This window comes from Canis lupus, chromosome 3 (assembly GCF_011100685.1).
Source record: "Canis lupus familiaris isolate Mischka breed German Shepherd chromosome 3, alternate assembly UU_Cfam_GSD_1.0, whole genome shotgun sequence".
Taxonomy (NCBI): Eukaryota; Metazoa; Chordata; class Mammalia; order Carnivora; family Canidae; genus Canis; species Canis lupus.
Genome location: NC_049224.1, coordinates 26125616 through 26150740, shown reverse-complemented (window position 1 = coordinate 26150740; position 25125 = coordinate 26125616). Strand labels below are relative to the sequence as shown.

General features: G+C 42.4%; 1 protein-coding gene and 1 long non-coding RNA gene across 2 annotated transcripts in view; one reads left to right on the top strand and one right to left on the bottom strand.

The window, feature by feature from the left end:
• The first annotated feature begins 8153 nt into the window (after positions 1-8153).
• CKMT2 (creatine kinase, mitochondrial 2) lies at positions 8154-23906 on the top strand. The gene is given in 11 exon segments (NM_001145214.1): positions 8154-8710; positions 10221-10419; positions 11870-11965; positions 12455-12676; positions 14444-14529; positions 15418-15541; positions 16216-16350; positions 17477-17551; positions 17553-17603; positions 23649-23750; positions 23752-23906. Coding segments are annotated over 11 exon segments (1260 nt in total). The 5' UTR covers positions 8154-8558; the 3' UTR covers positions 23770-23906.
• Positions 15350-25125, bottom strand: part of LOC106558574 — a 36690-nt gene continuing 26914 nt past the window's right edge. The window contains exon 3 of the long non-coding RNA XR_005356808.1: positions 15350-16460. This is a non-coding gene — a long non-coding RNA (uncharacterized LOC106558574). The remainder of the gene's footprint in view (positions 16461-25125) is intronic.

Here is a 25125-nt window from a genome sequence, read left to right as displayed (position 1 = left end):
ATAGTTGGCATCCTTTCCAGTCTAGACCTCTCTGATGAGGCCTCAATCACATTAAAAGACATAACCTCCAGGGGTGCCTGGCTGGCTGAGGCAGGAGAGCACGTGAGATTTTTGATCTCAGGATTGTGAGTTCGAGCCCAATGTTTGGCATAGAGCTTACTTTAAAAGAGAAAAAAAGAAAAGAAAAAAAAGGAAAAGTAATTTCCCTTGGAATACGTCCCAGGTACCTCCAGTTCAACCTGACCATCCTACCCTTGCCTGTACCCCAAGCCTGCTCCCCAGCTAGGATTCCCAATCAAGTGAAATCCTCAAGTCAGAAACCTGGGAGTCTTCCAAGACTCCTTCGTGACTCTCCTGCCCACACATTCGACTGGTCACAAAAGCCCCCTGAGCCCACTAAGTATCTTGGAAATTTGTCCATCTGTTTCCATGAAGCCTTCCCACCACCATGGCTGAAGCCCGGAGAATCTCCTGCCTCGTGTATTCAAGAACATTAGGACCTGATTTCCCTGCCTCTAGACCTCTCCCTCTCTCACCAATTTACCAATTTAGTAACACTAGCCACAAGAACTTCTAACACTTCTGCTTGTTCCCTCTGTCAGTGTTTGTGCTAAGGGCTCATTTAATCATCACAAAACCTCTATGAGTAGGTCCTATGATCACCCCATCGTATCGGTAAGGAAACTGAGCAGCACTTCTCAAACTGTCTGTAGCAAAGCTGTTATTAATTTCCAATCCATAGCAGACCAATATGTTTGTAAAACATAGTAAGGCACAACTAGTAGAATAAAATAAAGGCTTATAAAATACCAGCTTAAATTTTCTTGGTTAAAATTTTTCTATCAAAAGCGCCATATGCATTCTAAATGCTTAATCTCAATTTTTCATCTTCAGGAGAAAAATGTCCCTAATCTACCGCGTAGACTCGGACCTTTTCTCCTATTAATTCTCTTTGCTCATGTCACTTTATAATGATCTGCTTTTACAGTGATCTCTCTCTCATTCCAGACCATAAGCTTCTGGAGGGCAGCCCCAGCATCTGACGCAGGGATTGGTTCTCTAATATTGATGAGTGGGTGGATAGACAGCCAGACAGATGGACAAATGGATGGATGAATAATGCGATTCAAGGCTAGCCTTTAGGTTGTGATGTGATTTTCTCCACTGTGGAGGCTGTGTTCCTACTTTGCCTGGCCTACTCACTGAGTGGTTGGCCTTGGCCTCATTCATATCTGTCTGTGGAAGCTGCAAGTGTTCTGGAATCTAGAATCAGTTGGGGTTGTCCCCACATCATGGGTTTTCCATTAACCTTTGGGGATAGATAGGCAGCCACCGCAAATCCTAGGCAGATTCAGTCCCAGCTTAATTCAACTCTCTAATTTTCAGGGCAATTATTTTCCATAGATTCCCTCCAAAGCCAAATTTAGATTAGTGACTGTGGCCTGGGATGCCATGTCCTCATCCTGAATATTAGGGACCCAGCCATAGAACAGGGGTATAATTGGCCTTTATTGTTCTCTTTCTTTCTGTGGCATTCAAAGGTAGATTGAATCTGGTGTGGGCTGAGGGCAAAATGGCCATACTCCCACCTGGGAGATGCCTGGAAAGCAGCTGGCCAGAAAGAGGCACTGCATGCAGGCATCCACAGCTATCTGTTTATGTACATGGTACATAAACATAAACACATGTGGTGTTTAGTCAGTGTTTCTGCTCTAATCCTTTGTGGTTCGTGACCTAGTACTAGTCACAGGGCAGGTGGGGGCGAGCAATACGTGGGTCTGATTAAAACTAGACAAGCACAGTGTGGCAGAATGATGTGGTCTCAAAGCAGACCGTGCCCTCCCAGGAGCTCCCGCTGGGCTCTGGCTCCCCTGGCAGAGTGCATACCCCTTGACTTGTAGTGACCCAGGAGGGCTGAAGCCCATGCAGGGCTCGATCCCAGGACCCCGAGATCATGACCTGAGCCAGAGGCAGCTGCTTAACCAACTGAGCCACCCAGGCACCCCTAGTATTAAATCTTATAAAAACAGGATCTTCATTTAAATGAGTGCCTCCTGAAACTCGATATGGACTTTTCCTCTACCTATGTGACCTCAGGCTATCAGTTAACCTCTCTGTTTTTGAATTCCCTCATCTGTGACAGGAGGCAAGATAGCTGCTCCTGGGGGTGACTGGAGAAAATACTTGAAAATACTCTTGAAATGGCTTTGAAAATGCTAATTTTGATGTTTCCATCATTAAGGTACGGAAATAAATGTAATAATTACAGTTATGCACAGTAAAATGCGTTGCTCTAGGAAGTGGTGAGATGCCCAGCTCTGCTGGTGTTTAAGGAGGGCTGACGGGAAAGGGGTGCCTGCATTCAGGCTGGGCTAAATGACTGCTAAGTCCCTTCTGACTCAGTTCATTCTCTCTCTTATCCAGCATTTACTGCAAACCTTCTGGTGCAGGCCAATGAGCTTGAGAACCAACAAAAATTGTGGCCTTGTCCTATGGTCGTTGGGTCTTGTCTCTTCAAAGTATGGGATCAGTTCTGAGGGATGTCCACCTTGCCTGGAGCCCTGCCGAGCCCCTGACACAGTACTCCCCTACGTGTGGGAAGGGGAGGAAACAAAATTATTGCTCCCTACCAAAGAAAGGGGAAAGAGCCCCTCCCTTTTTCTTAGAGCATTTCCTTTAAAAACTTGTAAATTCTTTCTCTGTCCCTTTGAGATGTATATAAGTCTAAGACTAAGTGAGCCTCCAGACAGTTTTACAACCCAGAGATGTTTTTCTCAAGGTCCTGGGAGCCATCTCTTTGAAATGTATACTCAAGGAAGAGAAGCTCCTAGTCTCAGGAGGATGCTAGTTCAACTTAGGTGCCAGGTTCCGAGTTGTAAAGCTACCTGCTGGCACAGAGACAGAAGAAGCTTAATTTTCCTTTGGCTAAAGGCAATTAGCTAACATCAATGGCCACCCCAATTTCAGGTGAATTTGAAATAAGCTCTGTGTGACAAATAGTGGTCATGTCTTCTTGAGTTACCTCGAGAACATGTATGTAATGGGTTCTCTCAGCATGGTTCTCTAAAAGGGTGAGATTTTATTCTGTTCTTGTAGTTTCTTTAGTGGACTGACTGTGATGTGCATCACAGCCTGGCTTAATGGGTAGTAATGAAAATCCTTCCTATACTTTGTGGAGAGGCAGTTCTAGATGACAGATTTTAGTTGGATTTCCCCAATACCCAGCACTGGCTCCTCATCCTGCCTCTTCCTTCCCCACCTACCTACTCATTCAGGGGATTCTTGATGGAAGGACACACACACATGAGGCTTCATGCTCTGCTGGGAGGCTTCGTCTGTGGGACACCTTCTACTGGATCTCCCTGGGAAACAGCTGAGGTCAGGCTGAGTGAGCCCCCACCACGCTGATCCGTTATGGTCGAAAGATCAGGTCAGGGGCTGCTTTGTTCTTGGGCAGCTTGGAGAGACTAGGAACCTGAGCAGGGAGGTGCTGACACATCCAGCCTAATAGCCTGGCTTGGTTGCTTTTATGCTAGGATTTCAAAATCAGTAGCTGAAAGGGATGTTTAATGTGATGTAAGTAGATTTTTTTCCCCTAAGTTTTGACCTAGGAAGCTAGCTTACCAAACTGAGTCTAAATTGGCTTAGATACCAGGCCTGAGGCTTTATAGCAAACTAAAAGAAGTTCTTGGGAGCAAAAAGAGCCAGGCTAGAGGGGTTACAGGTGCCTTGGGGGAAGAGCCCAAGGAAAGGGTCCATTCCCTTAGATCTACAGGCATTGTCTGAAAGGAGATAAGCAGGAGGATGGTGGGAGTTCCTCCTTCTGGAAATCAGCCAAAGCATGGCTCAAAAATAAGTCAGAGAAAAAATGTTTATTGATCAGCTACTATGTGCAAGCATCTGTGGCAGATAGCTAGGTTCCTGTCCTTGAAGCCATCAGATGGGAAGACAATGCAAACACAGTGGGCAGTTCCTTAACATGACAGGAGATACAAGACAGTTGAGTTCACCAACAGGTGTCAAAAACCTGTGCACTATACTTGCAAATGAATGAGCAGCCCATGAGTGCTTTAGAAACTCAGAGAGAAAGCAGTCAGCGAGGGCTAGGGGGGCACAGAGAAGCTTTGTGCGACTGAGGCACCAGGCTATAGTGCAGTCACGGGGAAGATGGACAGTAAAGTCCAAACTGGAGGGGCAGTGAGAAGCAATACTTAACCAAACAGTAATAATTTTATCAAAACAAAATAGTATGGTTTACTGCATAACACAAAAGCGCAGTAAGTAAACTGATTTTATTTTTAAAAATTTGTATTTAAATTCAATTTAGTTAACCTATAGTGTATTATTAGTCTCAAGTTAGAATTTAGTGACTCATCAGTCTTATATCCTACCCAGTGCTCATTACAACACGTGCCCTCCTTAATGCTCATTACCCAGTTACCCCAAACCCCACCCACCTCCCTTCCAGCAAGTCTGTTTCCTATTGTTAAGAGTCTCTCATGGTTTGTCTTCCTGTTTTGATATTTTAAAATACATTTCTTTTCTATATTATATATTTTATGTATCTACGTATCTATATTAGAATATATATTAGGTATATGGTATGTATATATGAATATATGTAATATTTATTAATATATAATAATATATATATATGTGTGTGTATATAAGATCAGCACCCAGCTCTAGAGCTCTCAACCTGAAAGTCAGGCTGCTGCCCTGGGTCTAGAGCATTCTGGGCTCCATGATAGTCCCTGAATGTGTGTGGAATTTGCTGTGTGAGCTTTTCACAACTTTCCTTAATGGGTTCGTTTAGTTGACATTTGCCTCTTTCCCCCAAATAAGTCAGGATTCCTCTCCCAGGGAACAGTGACCACCGGGTATCATAAGGCGAGGGAAGCTGGCTTCGAAACTTCTCTGTTGCCTGTGCTCCTATGCCTGTCCTCTCAGTTCTCTGGCCTCACATCCCCCACTGGGCCCACTCAGATGACACCAGCATTCTCATGTGGACCCTGCCAAGCCTCAGAGTGGCTTCCTACCCCAGCAAGAAGCGTAGAATTCACTTACTAAAGAATGCTACCGAGCGCCTACCAAGTGCCAGGTGCTGTGCCAGGTGCTGTGCCAGGCAATGGTGATACAACAGTGAGCGAAAGAAACCAAGTTTGGGGGCTTTGAGGACTTTATAATTTATTTGGGTGAAATGGTCAGCAAACAAAGCAGATAAAATAATTAGAGGTGGGGATGAGTGCCAGGAAGGAAACAAACAGGCTATTATGCAGAGAAACTGGGAATGATGCTTAATTTCAAGCAAGCGGTCCAGCAAAATGAACAGCAAAAGCCAAAGCCTTACAGTGGAGCCCTCTCCCCCTCGTGAGGGTGTCTGGATGCTGAGGCCTTTCTCCCTGGAGAAGCACCACAGCTGCTCTGGCCCCTCATCTCCTCTCTCCAGCCATCTCCTCACAGAACAGTTCAGTATGTTATGCTAATGCTTGGGGCATGGAAAGAATAAGAAAAAAAAAAAAAAAACTAAAAAAGCTTTGCAAGGAAGCCTCAGATTTCTTTATGCTTCAAACATTGGTCCTGCTGGTTTCACAAGATAGACTGACTTATAGAACCACCATGTGTGAAAACTGGGCAAAGCCAAATACTGACACCTTTGGTAGATGTGGATTATCTCTTATATGCCTTTGCCCAGCTTGGCTTTTTTATGCCACACGTTACCTACCATTTTACAATCTATGTAAATAGCAAATCCAGCCTCTTGTAAGCAGGGGCTTTAGGGGCAGATGATTATGGAAAATTTGGGGCCTCCTGGGTAATAGATTCTGTAAGACAAAGCAATGTTGTCCTGTGCAGCTTTTCAACGACTAACTTTTAACACACAATAGAGATTTTATTTAGTCACGAGGAAAAACAGTTTTATTGCAAGCCTGGCTCTAGGTCTTTAGGGAGCAGCTGCTCCCAGGGTCCCTAGGCTGTTTGATGAGAACTTTAGCTCAATCTTACTCTCAAATTTATCGACTGGAATCTCAACGGTGAAATTCAGTGTTTCTATGTGTCTTGGAAAGAGAACAACATAGTCAAGGAAACAGGAATTCTTCACTTCACCAAAACTTTGAGTCCATGTCAATTCTCCAGAAGGAATTAAAGCAAGAACATTAAAGAATTTCAGCTCCAGGATTGCTTAGCTTGCGACAAAAGCTTCCACAGGGTTATCAGCAGGAATCCTGTATCATGGTTCAGAGTACAATGTTGGAACTCTTGGATGTAAATTAATATTTACATGTTGGATGGCTCAGAGTACAATGTTGGAACTCTTGGATGTAAATTAATATTGTTATTCCCAAAAATAAAACATAGATACATTTCAAACCTGAAGATTTTGAGTCCAACACCCACCTACACATCACTCTTACAGGGAAGAAGACCTTTGAAGACCACCAGTTGTCAGTGGCTTGCACACAGACACCATTCCCTCCACTTCCTCCTGACTCTGCTTAAGCCTAGTCTTCTCAAACAGACTCGGACGTGAACACATATCAGCATTCAAGCAAATTAAGAAAAATAAAGATCAAGACGTTTGAGTCAGGCTCAGAAACAAAGGGACTTTGTACTCTGGACAGTCCTAGCTTATTGTTTAGCCCTTATGTTCCCTGGAAAGAATTTAGACAAAACTTCTTACTTTGATGAATTCTATGATAAACCTCAGAAATGACAGCATTACTTTGCTGTTCAGGAAGGAGACCAGAGGGTGTGGATGCAGCTAAAGCAGGGCTGAAAGACATACGTTAGTGTTGCCTGTCATGCACAAGGGCCAGGCGGTATTGGTGCAGTTCTCTGAGGAGGGAGACCAACAACAGCCTGAAGTCGTGTGGTGTGAGATTAATGTTGGGCCAGGCCAAGTCCCTAGGACAGCTTTAAGGAATGGCCTATTTATCTTGCCTGTGGGTTACTAAAGTATTTCTGTTGTCTTTAAGACTGAGGGAATTGTTTTTAGACATTAGCACAGAAGAAAGGCTCTCTGATAATCTGATTTCCTGGACTAACGTAGAAAAATAATGTCCTAAATTCTTTCAAGGACTCTGGTGCTTTTGGTTGGGACGTCCAAGTTTCTCCCTAGTATTGCTCAAAAAAAAAAAAAAAAAAAAAGTTAAAATAGAGACTTCTGGGTGGAGATTCTGGAAGCATAAAGTTCACAGAAGGATCTCAGGTCCCAAAATATAATCATGGGAGAAAGTGGACCTCAAAAGGCTGCTCTTAAAATTGTGTGAAAGGCCGTGCCAAACTCACCTTATTAACAGTCTGTCTTCTACTGGGTGGGCCAGGTTTTCAGCCACAGACACGTACCTCAGTGGGCTCTTTCCTGGAACTAAGCTTGGAGGATCTTGAAACAGTCCTTGGAACCTTCTAAACATTAGGGAAAAAAATTCCCCACCCCCTGTATTTGGGCATCACAGAGATGAACATAATGAGAGAGTACTTAGAGCAACCTGTTCTATTGTTCTGCCCTCAACAGCCCACATTAAATAGCTCCCTGCTGGGTGATGCTGCGGATCAACTAACCGGTCCTTCTGATCTCTAAGCAATAGCAGACACAGCAGGGTATCTATCTGGGCCTGTGCTTACACTGATTTCCATTCTTTGTTGATGTTATAGAAGTATTTGTTTAGATGTACACGTTTTCTACATTTTAGCTGCATCTCAGGCTGTCCTTCTACCGTCTATTTCTTCCTAAAGTACCTATTTTCGTGGCTCTTTTGTTAACTAGCTACTCTTTATTTTCATTCTCATTTTTAAAACATAGTTTGACTCTGTTGACTCCCAGTTCCTCCTCGAATGCTTGCTGATCTTTGAGAGCTTATTGCTTGATCTTCATCTGTAGTAAACCAGAGCCAACATTAAGTATACTTTGCATAGAGGCTTTGATTATGCTGCTGCTGGGAGCCAGGGATTGGTGGTCAGCAGACCTTGGACCACTTTAGCCCCTCTCCAGGGTCCTGGCTGACTAGGGGAGTCACAGATGGAGCTCCACCTCACTACTGGTATCCTGACCTTAGGGCTCAGATGGATATCCATCCTCAAGATCACCCAAACCTCCTTGCTTGTTACCCTGAGCTCTGACCATCAGTTCACTTGGGGCAAATGGAGTAGAGGGTCATACTCAGACTTCCTCTACTTCTTCCAAGCCCAGGGACCTGTCCTTTTGAGGCTCTCCTCATTGTGCAGTGGCAGGACCCAAAGGAGCACCTGGTCTGTCAAACAGCCAGAAGCAGAAATCCTCTGTTCTTATTTTTCCTGTATTCTTACCCAGGGAAAATGGCAATGGACTTCAGGCAGCTTGACATTCACAATGTCTAGAACTACCCGGATTTCCCCAAGCAGTGTGAAGGGGCTTGGGGGAGAAAGGAAGACAGAGAAAACCAAACCAGACCGAAAGAGAGGCTGTGGCTCCTGCCATTCTCTCTCCTGCCTGGTGGTCTCTATGCTGTGATTCAGGTCCACCCATGAGGCTGTCTAATCTGGCATCTCTGCTTTCAGACACTGATCCGAGGGGAAAGATGGCCAGTGCCTTCTCGAAGTTGCTCACTGGCCGCAGTGCTTCTCTGTTACTTGCCACCGTGGGCACCAGTGCCCTCACCACTGGGTACCTGCTGAACCAGCAGAATGTGTGTGCTGAGGCCCGGGAGCAGCATAGGCTGTTCCCGCCAAGGTAAGTCCTTTGGCTTTAGAAGAACTCCACGTGTCGGCCAGAAATATGCTTCCCCTGCTGAAACTGTCAGCAAGGGGCCTTCTGTTTTTGAGAATGACTAGGTCAAATTGACCATTCTTTAAATATAGATTTTTATTTATTTGAGAGAGTGAGCAAGCACACAGAGGGAGAGTGAGAAGGAGAGGGAAAAGCAGACTCCCTGCTGAGCAGGGAACCCACTGTGGGACTCGATCCCAGGACCCAGGATCTTGACCTGGGCTGAAGGCAGATGCTTAACCGACTGGGCCACCCTGGCACCCCCTGACCATCATTTTTGACATTCCGTAAGCACAGTAATGGTGGTGAATTCAAGGAAGTGCAGTGTCTGCATTCCTGCCTGGAGCTTGTGGTCTAGTTGAATAATAATAATAGTAATAATGGACATTTGTTGGGCATTTTTAGGTGTGTTAAGCACTATATGTGGCGTATCTAATTACCTTAGCATCCCTTTGTGATAAAACAGAGGCTTAGAAAAATTACCAAGTTCACATGCCTTGTGCAGCCAAGTGCAAACCAAGGACCCTCATTCCAGACCCATGCATGCTTCACTCACTGCTGTCCCACTTTCTGGAGAATGATGTTAGGGTGTTGATTAAAGTATCGGCTTAAAGGCCATTGCAGATGGAAAGTGGGGAAGTGCCATGAAGATGGACACGACTTCTCAGCCCTTGGCCCCTCACCACGGATGATCCAGCACATGCTCAGTCGAGTTGGCCTGCGATGCTGAGTTGAAGAGATTCTTAGAGGCAGGTGTAGAGGAGAGATGAGAAAGACTTGATGTTTTTCTCAGAGATCTTCTTTGGCTCTTGTGGGAATTACCAACACGTACCATGTACCTCAGGAATTCCTGAGGGGAGATTCCCTGTGTTTGAACCTGTGGTTGTCCTGAATCCCCTACTCTTCAGCTAGTACCCCTCCCACTGTCAGCACCTCATTGATTTCTGTGTACTGTTCCAACAGATACTTACTGAATGAATCCCTGTTGCAGTAGCCAGCCACTGTTCTCAGTCTCTCAGCAGAGAGACTCTGCTCTGATGGATCTTACACCATAGACAGAGGACCAATAAATAACTGAATTTCTGTGCAGCTCCACTGGCAGGTTTCTAGTCTCTCCACTACAGACCTAAGGCACCGAAATGTGGCTGTTGCATTTTACTGCTAGGTTAAAAAAAAAAAAAAAAAAAAAAAAAAGGCTGCATGGCATTGCCATTTATTTTCTAATTTTCACTGTCTCTTCTTTATATGAACATAAGCCATAGTCTCTTGGCTCTGACAGCCAGCATCATGAAATCCTTAAGCAGGGCCAGGTTCCTTTCTCTGGCTGTTCAGGGGACTGGTTTTTTTTAATCATGACTCCCAGCTACACTTCCCCATGCCTGCTGGCCAGAGGCCATCCTTCTGGTGGAGGGATGGCCAGAAACAAAGCCCTTTCGTAGGCTGCTCCCTGAAAGCCTCTCTCCTCCTTGTGCAGTGCAGACTACCCTGATCTGCGAAAGCACAACAACTGCATGGCTGAGTGCCTCACCCCAGCCATCTACGCCAAGCTCCGCAACAAGGTGACACCCAATGGCTACACACTGGACCAGTGTATCCAGACTGGAGTGGACAACCCTGGCCACCCTTTCATAAAGACCGTGGGCATGGTGGCTGGTGATGAGGAGTCCTATGAGGTAAAACTTGGGTGCTGATTCCGGAGTGGGAGGGATGTTCTGGGTCCCAGAGTCCGTCTCTTCTCTATGGGGCCAGTGTTCATAAAGGGAAGCCAGCTTCAGCAGAACATGCGGAATGCTTTCTGGAACAAGGAAGTTTATAGCTTCCCAGGGACAAGGCTTCCTTTGCTGCTGTTCTAGTATCCCACCTCAGGGAAGAACAGTTGTAGGACAGAGTTGAGACTGTCAAGGGGATGAATTGATACAGCCAAAAAATAAACTCTCGTGATTTATTGGTGATAGGTATTCACCAATAAGGCATTAGGAGATGGTGTGTTTGTGGCTAGCCTTTATGGAGGAAGGATGGTCTGTGACTGGTTTGGGAATAACTGATTCCATGGACACCGAGTTTATCAAGTCTTTCCAAGAAATGCCATGATCTCCGTGTCCTCATCCTTGGAGCAGAAGCATAGGATGGTCTGCCACTAGCCCAGCTCAGGCACCGTGCAGCAACAGAGCAACTTGTACATCACAGCAAGTTGCAGGGAGCTTCCTTAGCACCCTTCTGAAGGCAGCTCCCTGGGAAAACAGCCATCGAGAGCAGGGAGGGGTTGCCTTGAATAAACAAGACTGGTAGTTCATTCACAGACAGCAGTGCACGCTCTGGGTGCCCAGTCTCGGACTAGAAGTGGCTCCCTGGACCTAATGTGCTCCCCCACCTGGCCACCCACTTCCCACAGCTCCCAAAGGTGGCAGGTACTCTGTCATGACTCCTCTTAACGTTACTTTACCTAAAGGATACACCTGAAGTTTTTGGTCTTAAAAAAAAAAAAAAAAGATTTTGCACAAAGAGTTTGGGCTGGGGTGAGAGGTCCTGGCTTTGCCCTGACTGCTGCCGTGCACTTTTCTTGTAGTACAGCTGGTTTTCAATGAATTTATTATGTTCAAACTCTAGAACCTGATCACCTCTTTTTTTTTTTTTAAGATTTTATTTATTCATTCATAAGAGAGAGAGAGAGAGAGAGAGAGATTGATAAAGGGAGAAGCAGGTTCCATGCAGGGAGCCCAACCCAGGACTCAATTCCTGGTCTCCAGGATTGCACCCTGGGCTGAAGATGGCGCTAAACCACTGAGCCACCCGGGGATCCACTGATCACCTCTTTTGGCCACAAACTGCTCTGGCAGCTTCTTTTACCTCACAAAGAACTTTTAAGGAAACCCTCAAATCTTTAAACACAGGATCTTCTTGCTCAGTCTCATGGCAGTGAGCTTGGCAGAGGCACTAGGGAAGTGGCCTGTTCCTATTATTTGTTAGCCATCGATGTACTCACATTTCCTGCGTGGCAGCACTGAGAATTACAGCCGAGGGCATCAGCTCTGGCCCTCAAGGTAAAAGGGGGCAAATGAAAGGAATTACCTTTTAATAGAGGAACCAATTAAAGAGGAAACGGGTACCTCTCCCTTTCTACAGGTGTTTGCTGACCTTTTTGATCCTGTTATCAAACTAAGGCACAATGGTTATGACCCCAGGGTGATGAAACACCCCACGGATCTGGATGCATCCAAGGTAGGTTGCAGCCCCCTCTACTTTGCCCTGAAGCTTGCACTCCAGAGCCTGGCATGAGGAGCACCTGAGAGGAGGGCTACTCAGCCTGGGTCAGATGCCCTCGGCAAGATCTGTGATGGCCCCGGCATAGCCTACTCCCCAGAGGATTAAGGAGGTCAGAAAGGTCCTGAAATCTTTGTTTTCTTTAATAAATACCAGGAGGGTGGTGCTGGTCACTGGGAACTGCAAGCCTTTCCTAAAGCAGTTCCTTTTTTAAAATCCCACACCTAGTGGGTTAAGGATTCCAGATGACACCGCACAAAGTAGCTCTGCCCCTTATCTATAGGACTCCTGCCCCCATCATGCCAAAATGTGTCCAGCGTGTTGTGCACAGTGCCTGAGGGCCCCCAGCAGGGGATACTGCAGGTCAGGAGGTTGGAGCCCACTGTGGTTGTGACACGGCTATAGTCCATGGCGGGCTTGTGGTAACCCCATGCTCTGCTTTGGCAGATCACCCAGGGCCAGTTTGATGAGCGCTATGTGCTGTCATCTCGGGTGCGCACAGGCCGCAGCATCCGCGGGCTGAGCCTGCCACCTGCCTGCACCCGGGCTGAGCGAAGGGAGGTGGAGAATGTGGCCATCACAGCCCTGGAGGGCCTCAAAGGGGACCTGGCAGGCCGCTACTACAAGCTGTCCGAGATGACTGAGCAGGACCAACAACGGCTCATAGATGTGAGTGGCCCTTGAACCATCGGGCCCTGCCTGGGGTGGGACTGTGACCAGAGCTCTAATGGGCCCAGTGAGGCCTCATGGGGAGCTTGCTGGGACTGTATCCTATTCAGTATTAGGAAGGAAAATTAAGCCTTAAAACTTGACGTCAAGCCACTGAAGAGTCTGGTTAAAATCTGCAGAGGAAACTCCGTTCTGGAGTTGGGGGTCTGGGGGATTCATTGGTGGAGGTTAAAGGGAGGATCCCCTTGCTTGTTGAGGATGGTCTCCATTGCCACAACCAAGGAAGGCCCTGCAAGCCAGGAAAATCTGGAAAGGAAATTTGGAAGTCGAGGTGGAAGGCCTACCCTGATTCCCATGGAGCCAGCTGGGATTTCTGCTGCCTCCATGAGCCCTCTACAGCTTCATTCTAATGCTAGGGGACACAAAACCGAAGTCTTTTATTTTCCCAGTAGTACAGCTAAAAAGGGATAGCAGTTTCAAAATAACTTTTAATTTAACTCCAGGGCAAAGCAGAAACAAAGTATCTGTCATTTCAGAAGATGCAATGCCACAAAATATGCCCCACTGCCATACCAGACAAGTAAGCTAGCTTTGTGGTCTGTACAGGCCTCAGTCTCCTGGTGTCTGCGGCCATCAGGCCAACCTTCTGCCTGTTCTGTTGCAGAACAAGCTGTACTCTGCCTCAGGTAGCCACTTGTGGTTTCCAGTGTAAGGCCACAGAGCCTATCCTGGCTACTGTCCCCCACCCCTTCCACTCAGATTGTAGGACTTGTCTCTGTGTATCCTCTTCTTACCTCAGTGTAATCAGATTTGAATATATTGTATCCATATTCATGTTCTAACTGTATACATACAGTAAGAAAACGGTCTGTCTCTTCACGGATTTTTTTTTTTAAGATTTTTATTTATTTATTCATGAGGGAGGGAGACACAGGCAGAAGGAGAAGCAGGCTCCCTGCAGAGAGCCTGATATGGGATTCAATCCTGGATCCTGGGATTACGCTCTTAGCTGAAGGCAGATGCTCCACTGCTGAGCCACCCAGGTGCCCCTCTTTTCACTGATTTTGATATTAAGAGTAGTATACTGTAGTCAAAGGCACAAGCTTGGGAGTCACACATGTCTAGGTTTGAATCTAGGCTCTGTTACTTCTTAGCTATGTGATATAGGGTAGGTTTTCTCACTCTGAATGGGTTTTCCTGGCTCATAAAATAAAATGATTATACTTGCCTCCTAGTGTTGTGAGGATTCAGGTAAATAAAAGCACACAGCATGAGGCCTTGCACATATTGAGCATTAAATTAATGGTAGCTATTTATTTATAAACCATTATTCTACATATCTAATACTTTCTAGGGAAAGGTATGCTAATAATAAAAGAACAAATAATGTCAGCTACACAGAGAACAGTGGCTGTATAAGACTTCAGGGTAGCGTCCCTCCCTCACTGGCCACTCGGTCACTGTGTGGTTTTGGTGCCAGTAGGTGAAGGTAATCCATAGTGATTACTGCCGTGAGGTTTTCAGCCTCAGCTGTACACTAGAATCACCTGAGGAGCTTTCAGAAATCCCAGGCCACACCCCGTAACAATTAGGACAGAAATTCCAGGAGCAGGAAGGGAGCATTAGTATTTTTTTAAAGTCCCCCCCCCCCCCCCCCCCCCACCCCGGTTATTCCACTGGACAGCCACGGCTGAGAGCCACTGCCTGACAGAGCTGCGTCTCATCTTGTCATTTTCTCCTTTCTGCTTTGTCCCTTTTGGCCTGCAGGACCACTTTCTATTTGATAAGCCAGTATCCCCTTTACTAACATGTGCTGGGATGGCCCGTGACTGGCCAGACGCCAGGGGAATCTGGTAGGGACATAGCACTGCTCACATTTGCAGTGTGCGCACAGGATCTGGTTCAGATCACCGGCTTGTCCTAACCTGAAGTTGCTGTGATCTGCAGCTGACAGCATGCCCGGCTTGAGCTCACTGGAGAGGATTTTAGAAATTGCGTGTGTGTGTGTAATTCCAAAGTGTTGTGATGTTTCTAAGATATATAAGAATGTTCACTGGCTTGCATGAATTATGCATGAGAAAAAAGACTTTTTAAGAAACTTGAGCTTCATATTATTTGACCTCACAGAGAATGTTTTATGACCCCCCCCCCCAAAAAAAAAAACAAATGAAAAATATTGAGGATTTAAGCAAAATCCTACAAAGAATGGATATCGAGTATGTACATATTTTTATCTTGGCCAAAGTCCTCAGTCCCCTTTGATTCCTGTACTTTGGTAGGTTATTATGACACTACCCAAAGAAGTTGTAGCAAGTGTGCTCATGAGCAGTTACTCAGTGTGCGGATAGGTAGCAGCTATGCAGCAAACATGTGAAATATTGTGCACCCCATACGTCTTGGACTGCAGGTAAAAAACTTTAAGCAACACATGATTTTGGTTGAGCCTATTAGGAGAATACTCTTGTTAGTGTCAAAACCAAATGTTACCCATAGTTATTATCATTCTCGTCAAAGGACTGGGGAAGATTATATCCTTTTTGGGCAAAAACATGAAGTTGGTCTTACTCTTAATTCTGTCAAGGTAACATTATTTTGTAGTACTTGTTCAGGCACAAAGAAAGAATCAGGGCTAAGAAACGAGGAAGGCGAAATGAAGCAATCAAGCTACAGAGGTAAAGGGAATTTTCATGTGTTGAAACTAATGTATTTAACGAGCAACACCATATTTCTCTTTTCATCAGGCATAATTATGACAAGACATTTCTCATCTGGATTAATGAGGAAGACCACACGAGGGTAATCTCTATGGAAAAAGGAGGCAATATGAAAAGAGTATTTGAGCGATTCTGTCGTGGACTAAAAGAAGTAAGATGTTATCAAGATTTCTGAATATTCATTAAAATGAAATCACTTTTTCATTCTTGACAGAAGACACTATGGTTATTTCCAAGGGCTAATTTTTTCTCAGGATCATGGCACTCTTTGAGGGTGGGAACCACCAGGGCAGTGCTTCCAAGAATTGGTGACTTTTTTTTATTTTATTTTTTTTTTTGCTTTTACTAGTAAGTTCCTATGCTTCCCTCCCCAATCCAGGATGGTTTAGGAAGTCTGTGGATCGCTAATTATAGTCCAACTTCTGTAACAGTGCTCTTGGCTATTCTAAGTATAGAGACAGTATAGGATATAACTATGTTCATAAGTAACCTGAACACAGCCTTACTTGCTGAGAACACCTATATTCTATTATTCTCAAATGAAAAATAGTAACAGCATCCATTGAATGTTTAGTATGTTCTAGGTATTGCCTTCAGTACTTTACATGTTTCATCAAATTTAATTGGACCATTTTCATATTCTGATAGTAGTGCCTTTTTCCATTAAGGACATTATAATACAACTTAACCTAAATTTCATTCATGGCAAACATCCAGTACACGTCTCTGCATGTCAGCTACACAGAGAACAGTGTAGGATGTACTGAGTGTTTGGATGTACTGAGTAAATGGATATTTAAGAACTCCATTTGTTCACTGTTGTAGGTGGAACGCTTAATCCAAGCTCGAGGCTGGGAGTTCATGTGGAATGAGCGACTAGGATACATTCTGACCTGCCCTTCGAACCTTGGCACAGGATTGCGTGCTGGCGTCCACGTTAGGATCCCAAAACTCAGCAAGGTAATGTTAGGTAGCCAACAGCCCTGTAGGGTTCCACCAGGATAAGCTCGGATGTGAATTCTTTGTGGAGGGAAAAATGGTCATCATTCCTTAACCCTTAGTTTCTGCACCTGTAATAGAAAATAATAAGAAAGAGTTCATTTTGCCTCAAAAGATACTTGTATCAGTTAGGATAAAAGGCTAATAAGGGCTGTAAGAGAGAGCTGTGGCTTCAAGAACAAGAAGTTTGAATATTCCTCCCTACAAGTCAGGATGGTCGAGCAGGCTGCTCTGCCCTGCTTCTTGGAGTCCCTTCCACCTGTCTCTCCCAGGGTAGGGGTTCTCCTGCCTGAGCCTACATCAAAATTACCTGGAGCTTGTAAACAGATTGCTTGGCTAACCTGCAGAATTTGGATTTTTAACAAATTCCAGGTGACTGTCCCCTCGCCATGGTCACAGTCAGGCCCTAAGTTCCAGCTGGTGGGAAGGGGAGAGAGGATGCAGGTGTGGCCCTGTAAAGATTTAAAGTCTAGGCTTGGAAGTGCACACATCCCTTGTGTTTGTTCCATTTACAAGAGTTCAGTCAGTGGCAACTTTCTCAGCTCCATCTGTGGAGGAGGAGGAAAAACAATTCTGGTAGGCACTCAGGACTTTCTGCCACAGCACAAGCAAATCAAATAATTGCTAACAATTTTAGAAAATGTGCTTCCTACCGAAAACAGAATGAAAATTATTCCAATGGTAAGACAACTGTTTGATGTGATTTAACTTCATGATTTTAATTTTCTCGGTGAAACTATTATACCGAAGAATAATCTCACCAAGTAACTCACCAAAGCTGGCATCCAAATGCCAAAAATGATACAGAAGTTAATACCAGTTCTACTACCTTCTAGCTGTGTGACCCTCATGAGTGAATTCCTGAGCCTCATCTGTGAAATGAGAATGAGAGCAATACCTACTTCATGGGGTTGTTGTAAAATTTAAAAGTTCTAGCATAGTGCCCTGGTATATAGTAAGTATATGCTTAATATACAGTTAATATTAACTGTTACTATCTCTCATTGTACATTTTACTAAGTGAACATGTCAATGATGGCGAGTCACTTATGCTTCTTATGACATTCAGTATTGTCCTTTGTCCCAGGATCCACGCTTTTCTAAGATCCTGGAAAACCTAAGACTTCAGAAGCGTGGCACAGGTGGCGTAGACACGGCAGCCTGTGGCGGATGTGTATGATATTTCCAATATAGATCGAATTGGTCGATCAGAGGTAACATCTCTTCTCACTTTCCAAACATGAGCTAACAATATTAGCTTAAGAGAACAAGGGAATAGAGAAGTAGCCTAAATAGCCTTGCCTTATTCACAGAAGTCAAGACCTCCTCTTTTCCCTGAGTACTATTAGTGTTTCATTCTGTGGTACTAATCATCCATGGGAAATAAGCGCACAATGTAAGCTGAGACCATATAGGTAAATAGAGGAGTTCACAGCAGGACTCTTGTCAGCACCTCACCCCTGAGAGGTATTCCAGCAGTCTTTCAGCAACAGGAGCTCTATTATGCCAAAGGACAGCAGCATTTTATCACTGTGATGTCGGACAATGTGTGAGCTCTCTGAGAGTAGTAAAATAGTGGACTTTTCTCTTGATTTTGAATTTCCTTTGGTGAAAGCCACATGCTTCATTTTTAGATACTTGAGAGTTTGAAAATTTTGTTTTTGGGGGACTAAAGATGACATATAACACATACACTAGGGATATAAAAGATTGTGCTCCTGAAATAATGTTTAGGATTCTGTGAGCACATAGGATGAACAGCATTCATAAACTAGAGGTAGGCCTGGAGTGATGCATAAGACAGAGCATACAGAGCACTTAAGGAATATACCGCTGAATCCTAAGCAAGTGCTGATCCCAGTAAGTCATGCCAATTTATCTGGATATGGTCCCACTGAATGTATTAGGTTCATTATTAATTTAAAAGCCTCTCCTAACATAAAAATCTTCATAACTCAGTGGCTGGTTATTAAATCTTTGCATTATTGATGCTCTTTCTTCTTTGCTAGCTTTCAAATATTTCACTGCCTATTGGTGTATCTCTCCCAGTAAACTGAGAAAAGGGAAGGAGGAAACACTCAAGGCAAATCAGCTTGTGTGCTTCCACCTCTGGTAAAGTAGTTGAGAGAGAAGTAGCTATAAATACAACTTCTGAAATTTATTGAATAATATGTGGTGTAGTGAATAAAGAAGATCTGGAGCCTATGCCTGTCTGCTTCTAATAGTAACTAGATTTTTATTGGAAAGACAATCATAACTTAAAAAATTTTTTTAAGTCCTAAAAGTAAGTTAGGTTACCATTATAAAAGCTAGAAATATGCCAAAAAGTATTAAAAATAATACTTATTTAACTTAACCCTAAGAAAACCATTGTGAACATTATTCTGTATTGCCTTTCATTTTTAAAATAGGTTTATTATGTAAAATTTATGTTTTGTATAGTTTTATTCACATGAACAAATTTAGTCATGAGTTCACAGCTCTTTGTTATTTAGGAAGACAGTGATCTTTTTAACGTATTAACCTTTGCTCTGGATGAGGCTGATTTAACACTCCATGTGCTATGCTAACCTCACCACAAATGTAGATACCATCTGTCACCATGAAGTGCTATAGCAGTAACATGGATCATATTCTCTTTCATCCCTGTCACTTATTCATTCCACACTGGAAGCCTATACCTCCACTGCCTTCACCCATCTTTGCATCTGGCAGCCACTAGTTTGTTTTCTGTGTTCTGTATTTATGGTCTGGTTCGTTTTTGTTTCGTTTTGTAGATTACACATATAAGTGAAATCATATGGTATTTGTCTTTTTCTATCTGATTTATTGTACTTATAATGCTCTCTAGGTCCACCTATGTTGTCACAAATGGTAAGACCTCAATCTTCTTATGGCTGAATATTACATTGTGTGTGTGTATATATATATATATATATATATACACACACACACACATATGTCACATCTTTATCTGTTCATCTATCAATAGACACTTAGGAGTGGACATAATTATTCATATTTGTCTTTGTTTTCCTTGGGTAAATACCAGTAATGAAGTTACTGAATTGTATGGTATCTCTCTTTTTAATTTTATGAGGAATCTCTATACTGTTTTCCACAGTGGCCACACTAGTTTACACTGCCATCAAAGGCACATGAGGGCTCCTTTTCCACTGAATCCTTACCAACATCTGTCATTTCTTGTCTTTGTGATACTAGCCATTCTGACAGTTCACGGTGCTATCTTGTGGTTTTGGTTTGTATTCCCTTGCTGATAGTGGTGTGGAGCCTCTTCATGTGTCTGGTGGCTATTTGTAGGTCTTGTTGAAGAAAATGTCTATTCAGGAGTTTTGCCCATGTTTTTAAATTAGATGATGTGGTGTTCCATTATTTTGGCATAGTCCCATTGATGTGTTGCTGCTTTTGTTTTACTTGCCTGAGGAGACCTATCCATAAGTATGTTGTTGAGGCCAATGTCCAATGGTTTACTGCCTAGGTTTTCTTTTAGGAGTTTTATGGCTCCATTTAGCTCTTTAATCCATCTTGAGTTTATGAAAGTGGTCCAGTTTCATTCTTGTGCATTTAGCCATCCAGTTTCCTTAGCACCATTTGCTGAAAAGACCATCTTTCCCCCATTGTATACTCTTGCCCCCTTTGCTGTAGATTAACTGACCAGAGGATCATGGGGTCTTTTCCGAGCTGTCCTGTTCCCTGGATCTAAAGGTCTCTTTTGGTGCTGGTACCATACTGCTTTGATTACTATAGTCTTGCAGTACATCTTGAAACCTGGGATTGTGATACCTCCAGCTTTGTTGTTCTCTCTCAAGGGTGTGCCTTGGCTGTTTGAGTTTTTTTTTTTTGATTTCATGGAAATTTATTTATTCTAGTTTGGCAGAAAACGCTAGTACTTTTGATAGGGACCATTCTGAATCTGTAGATTGCTTTGGGCAGTATGAACATTCCAGCAATATTCATTCTTCCAGTCCATGACATGGTATATTTTCCACTTGTGTCATCAAATTTCTTTCATCAATGTCTTCTAGTTCTCAGAGGATAGGTCTTTCACCTCCTTCGTCCAATTGATTCCTAGGTGTTATTTTCTTTTTGGTATGATGGAAGTGGAATTGTTTGCTTAATATCTCTTTCTGCTACTTCATTTATTGTGTAAAGATACAACAGTTTCTGTATATTAATATTGTAGCCTTCAACTTTACTGAATTCAGTTATTCTACTAGTTTCATGATTGAGTTTTTGGTGTTTCCTATGTCTAGTAAAAGGTCATCTGCAAGTAGTGACAGTTTTACTTCTTCCTTACCAATTTGGATGCTTTTATTTTTACCTCTTCTGGTTTCTGGGGCTAGGGCATCCAGTACTATGTTGAATAACAGTGTTGAGAGTAGGCATGCTTGTTGTTTTCTGATCTTAGAGGAAAAGTTGTTTTTCACCACTTAGTATGAGGATGATGTTTTCTGTATGTTTGCCTTTATTATGTTGAGGCCTGTTCTCCCTGAACCCACTTTGATAAGAGTTTGTATCTTGAATGATGTTGCCCTTGTTAGATTGCTTTCTCCGCAGCTATTGAGATGATTATATGGCTTTTATCCTCATTTTGTTAATGTGTTGTAGAACACTGATTTATGGATATTTATCCAATTGTGTATCCCTGGAATAAATCTCCCTTGATCATGGTGAGTGATCCTTTTAATGTACTGTTGAATTGGTTTGCTACTGTTTTGTTGAGGATTTTTGCATCTATTTCCATTAGTGATCTTGGCCTGTAGTTTTCTTGTGTCTTGGTCTGGTTTTGGTGTCAGGGTAATGTTGGTCTCATAGAAGGTGTTTGAAGGTTTTCTTCCTTTTCTGTTCTTTGGAACAGTTTGAGCAGAATAAGTCTTAACTCTTTTTTCAATATTTGGTAGAGCTTGCCTACAAAATCCATCATCTGGTTCTGGCCTTTTCTTTGAGATTTGATTACTTGTTCAATTTTGTTACTAGTTATTGGTCTGTTCAGATTTTCTATTTCTTTATGGTTCAGTTCTAGAATATTATATTTCTAGGAATTTCTCCATCTCTTCAAGGTTGTCCAATTTGTTGGCATGTAAGTTTTAATAGCAGTCTTTGTAACTTCTGATTTGATTTGGATCCTTTTTAAATGATTCTAGCTAAAGATTTATCAATTTTTAAATGTTTTAAAAGAAGCAGCTCTTGGTATAATTGTTCAATTTTTTTCTCTTCCTTCTGGGACCACTATATAATGCAAATACTTCTTTGGTTGATGTTGTCCAAATGATCCCTTAACCTAGTTTCTTTTTCCTATGTAGCTGGGGTACTACTGCTGTTTTCTATATGGCTTATTCATTCTTCTGTATCCTCTAATCTACTGTTGACTCCCTCTAGTGTATGATTGGTTCTTTTCAAATTTTCTGTTTGGGGTTCTGAGATCATCTACTCTCCTCCTCTCCAGTCTGGTGAGCATCTTTATGACCATTACTTTGAATTCCTTATCAGGTAGATTGGTTATCTCTGATTCACTTAGTTCAGTTATTTTTCTGAGGTTTTATCTAATTCTTTTGTTTGGAGCATATTTCTATGTGTCCTAATTTTGTTGACTTTGTCTTTATTTCTATGAATTGGGCAGAACAACTACTTTTCCTAAAGCTGAAAGAATGGTCTCATGTATGGTTGTCCCATGTGTAGACTGTGTGTACCTGGTGACTGGATGGCTGCAGCTGTGGCTGGCATGGGCTGCGGGTCCCATGGCACTTGGTGCTGGGACTGCCCTGGGACTCTCCAAGCAGAAGGCATGCCTTCCATTTTTACAATTATTGGAATACCTCTTTTTTTAAAGATAAAACAGTCATATATTTGATATCATAACAGTTTTTTCCAACATATTCTATCATGAGCTTTTTCTTACAATATTATTCTTCAAAAACATAATGGGGTATATCTTTACTATGCTGTCATTAAAAATTATCTACCTAACATCTAATTTGTTGATCTCTACATAATTCTGTAACCATCTCTATACATAACTCTAATCACAACTCTATTTAGTTAGGATATATTTTTAGGAAGAGAATTCCTGAGAAATTAAAGATGAGGGGACCTTACTTATGACCAAGTTTCTTACCAAAAGATTTATATCAAGATAGAGTCCCTTTGGTAGTGAATGAGAGAACCATCTCACCATGTCCTCATGAACACCAGGAGAGGTCAAATTGGATAAACAAAAACTTGTGTTTGTTTGATTACCGATGGCTAGCTTTCTGACCTAACCTTCTCTCAGGGCCTGTTTCCTTATGCCTGAAAAGAAGTGAGGAGGGTACTAGACTCAATTATTCCTAAGGTATATACAGCACGAAACAATCCCTTTTCATCCTTGCTGTTCATTCTTGAATTATTAATTGCTTACTATCTTAGTTTGCCCTTCTTTAGGAAGCATCCCAAGAAAAAAATTCATAGGTAGATGTGCTCTAATTTAATAAAAACCAGATTTTTTGTAAATCAAAGTTCTAACTTTTTTTTTTTAATAGTAGAATTTTTAAAGGTTTATTCTAATTTACAAAGTTTCCTTTAAGTAGCAAATTTGCCTGGTACAGTGAAAACATGATTTAATCATCAAATATTGGATTTTTCAAAAAGCTAGTTACTGTGTAAATGACAAGATATTTAGTTCAGATACTATCTAAGCTATAGTGCACAGATAGCTTAATGGAACATTAACAGGTCAAAGAACAAAACAAAGGTGTCACTGTAATTTTACCTTTTTTTTCCCCTGAAGATTTACTTATTAGAGAGAGGGGGTGGGCAAGCAGGGTGAGGGGCAAAAGGAGAGAGACAAGCAGACTCTCAACCTAGCAGGGAGCCTGATGCAGGACTCGATACCAGGACTCTGGGATCATGACCCAAAGCAAAGTCAGATGCTCAACCACTCTGAGCCACCCAGGCAGTCCTGTGATTTTACTTTTAGATAAACTTAAAGGAGAGACTGATGGGGGGTAGTGTCTGACATGCACACTAATGGTTTTCATAGATTTAAAAGGGTCTCACAAAAAGTAACTCAAAAGACTGGGAGAGCAACCCTCCCCTCTATACTTTAGAGAAATACTGAGAAAGAAGAAATTGTTAAGTCCACCTAACATGGTAATTTCTTATTTCTCCTAGTATTGTTCTTATTAATGCCTTGCATATGTCTTTTTTTTTTGCATATGTCTTCTATGCAAATTAATCATTCATCTTTTTCACTATCAAAGGTTGAGCTTGTTCAGATAGTCATCGATGGAGTCAACTACCTCGTGGATTGTGAAAAGAAGTTGGAGAGAGGTCAAGATATTAAGGTCCCACCACCTCTGCCCTCAGTTTAGCAGGAAGTGAACTTTTTCTTTTTCAAACTACAAATAATCTGTCTGCTGGTATGACAGACATCAAGAATTTTTACTCTGAGAGTTTTTATAGACTTGGAAAAATGTAAAATTGTATATCCTATCTTTAAAATAAAACTCTCCTTAATATCCTTAGTTTCCCTGATTTTTAAAATTAAGAATGCAAATAAATCAAATTACAAGTAGCAGGCAAAAATATGTTAAAGCAAGATAAAACATTTTTAAGACCACTTACACACAAATCTAAAAACCTTCCAGTCATCTAGATATTATAATATTAAGACTAACAAAACTTTATGGGCAACATTGGTATATTACTCCTTCATTTTCCAATCATATTTCTGGTAACTAGAGCATCTCTCTTGAGGATGTGGAAATAAATACAACTACACAAATGAGGACACACAGAGGTACTTATTCAGGGATGGATACAGAAAGGGAGAGTCAGCCACCATCACTTAAATTATCAGAAACTCAAATACAAGCATACAAAACCATTCCGGTGACAAATGGGAGTTTCAGGTATAACCTGATGGGGTTGTAGGCACGAAGAAACAAAGCAGAACAACTCGAAATAAGGTATCTAATGGAACTGGTTTGAGAAGCATATTTAGCTTTCTTTGGTTGGTCCTGAGTTGGAAGAAGGGTAAAAAAAAATTAGGGAAAATGGCAGTTAAACAGACCATGCCAAATCTCTCAGCTGTTAAGTTAGACAGTGGCTTGGCTTCCTGAACTGGATGCTGCAAAGATTATGAGTTAAAGTAATACTGTCAAATATGGTCTGAAATTGTGTGTTTGTATATATGTGTGTATTTTATATATATATATATATATATATATATATATATATATATATATATATATATATATAATTTTTTATTCATGAGAGACAGGGGGAGGGAGGCAGAGACACAGGCAGAGGGAGAAGCAGGCTCCATGCAGGAAGCCCAATGCGGGACTCGATCCCGGACTCCAGGATCATGCCCTGGGCCGAAGGCAGGCACCAAACCGCTGAGCCACCCAGGGATCCCCATGGGTTTGTATATTTACTCTCTCAAGAGAAATATACAATTTGAGGTCGAATATTGAATATGTGTTAGTATAATTCAAAAGCTAAATTATTCCCTCAGCATGCATATACTTATATCAAATTCTGATATACTTTTACATCCATCATGTGATATCTGGAACATGAAGGGGCATGACAGAAGAGTTAGGGGGAACTCTGTAGGAAGTTGTGAAATTGTGCCACAACATTAAAAAAAAGTGTTTGCTTCAGTGACAGGAATGAGATCAAGTTCTGCATTCTGCAGGTGAACACTATAGGTGCTAGGGTAAAAATTAATTG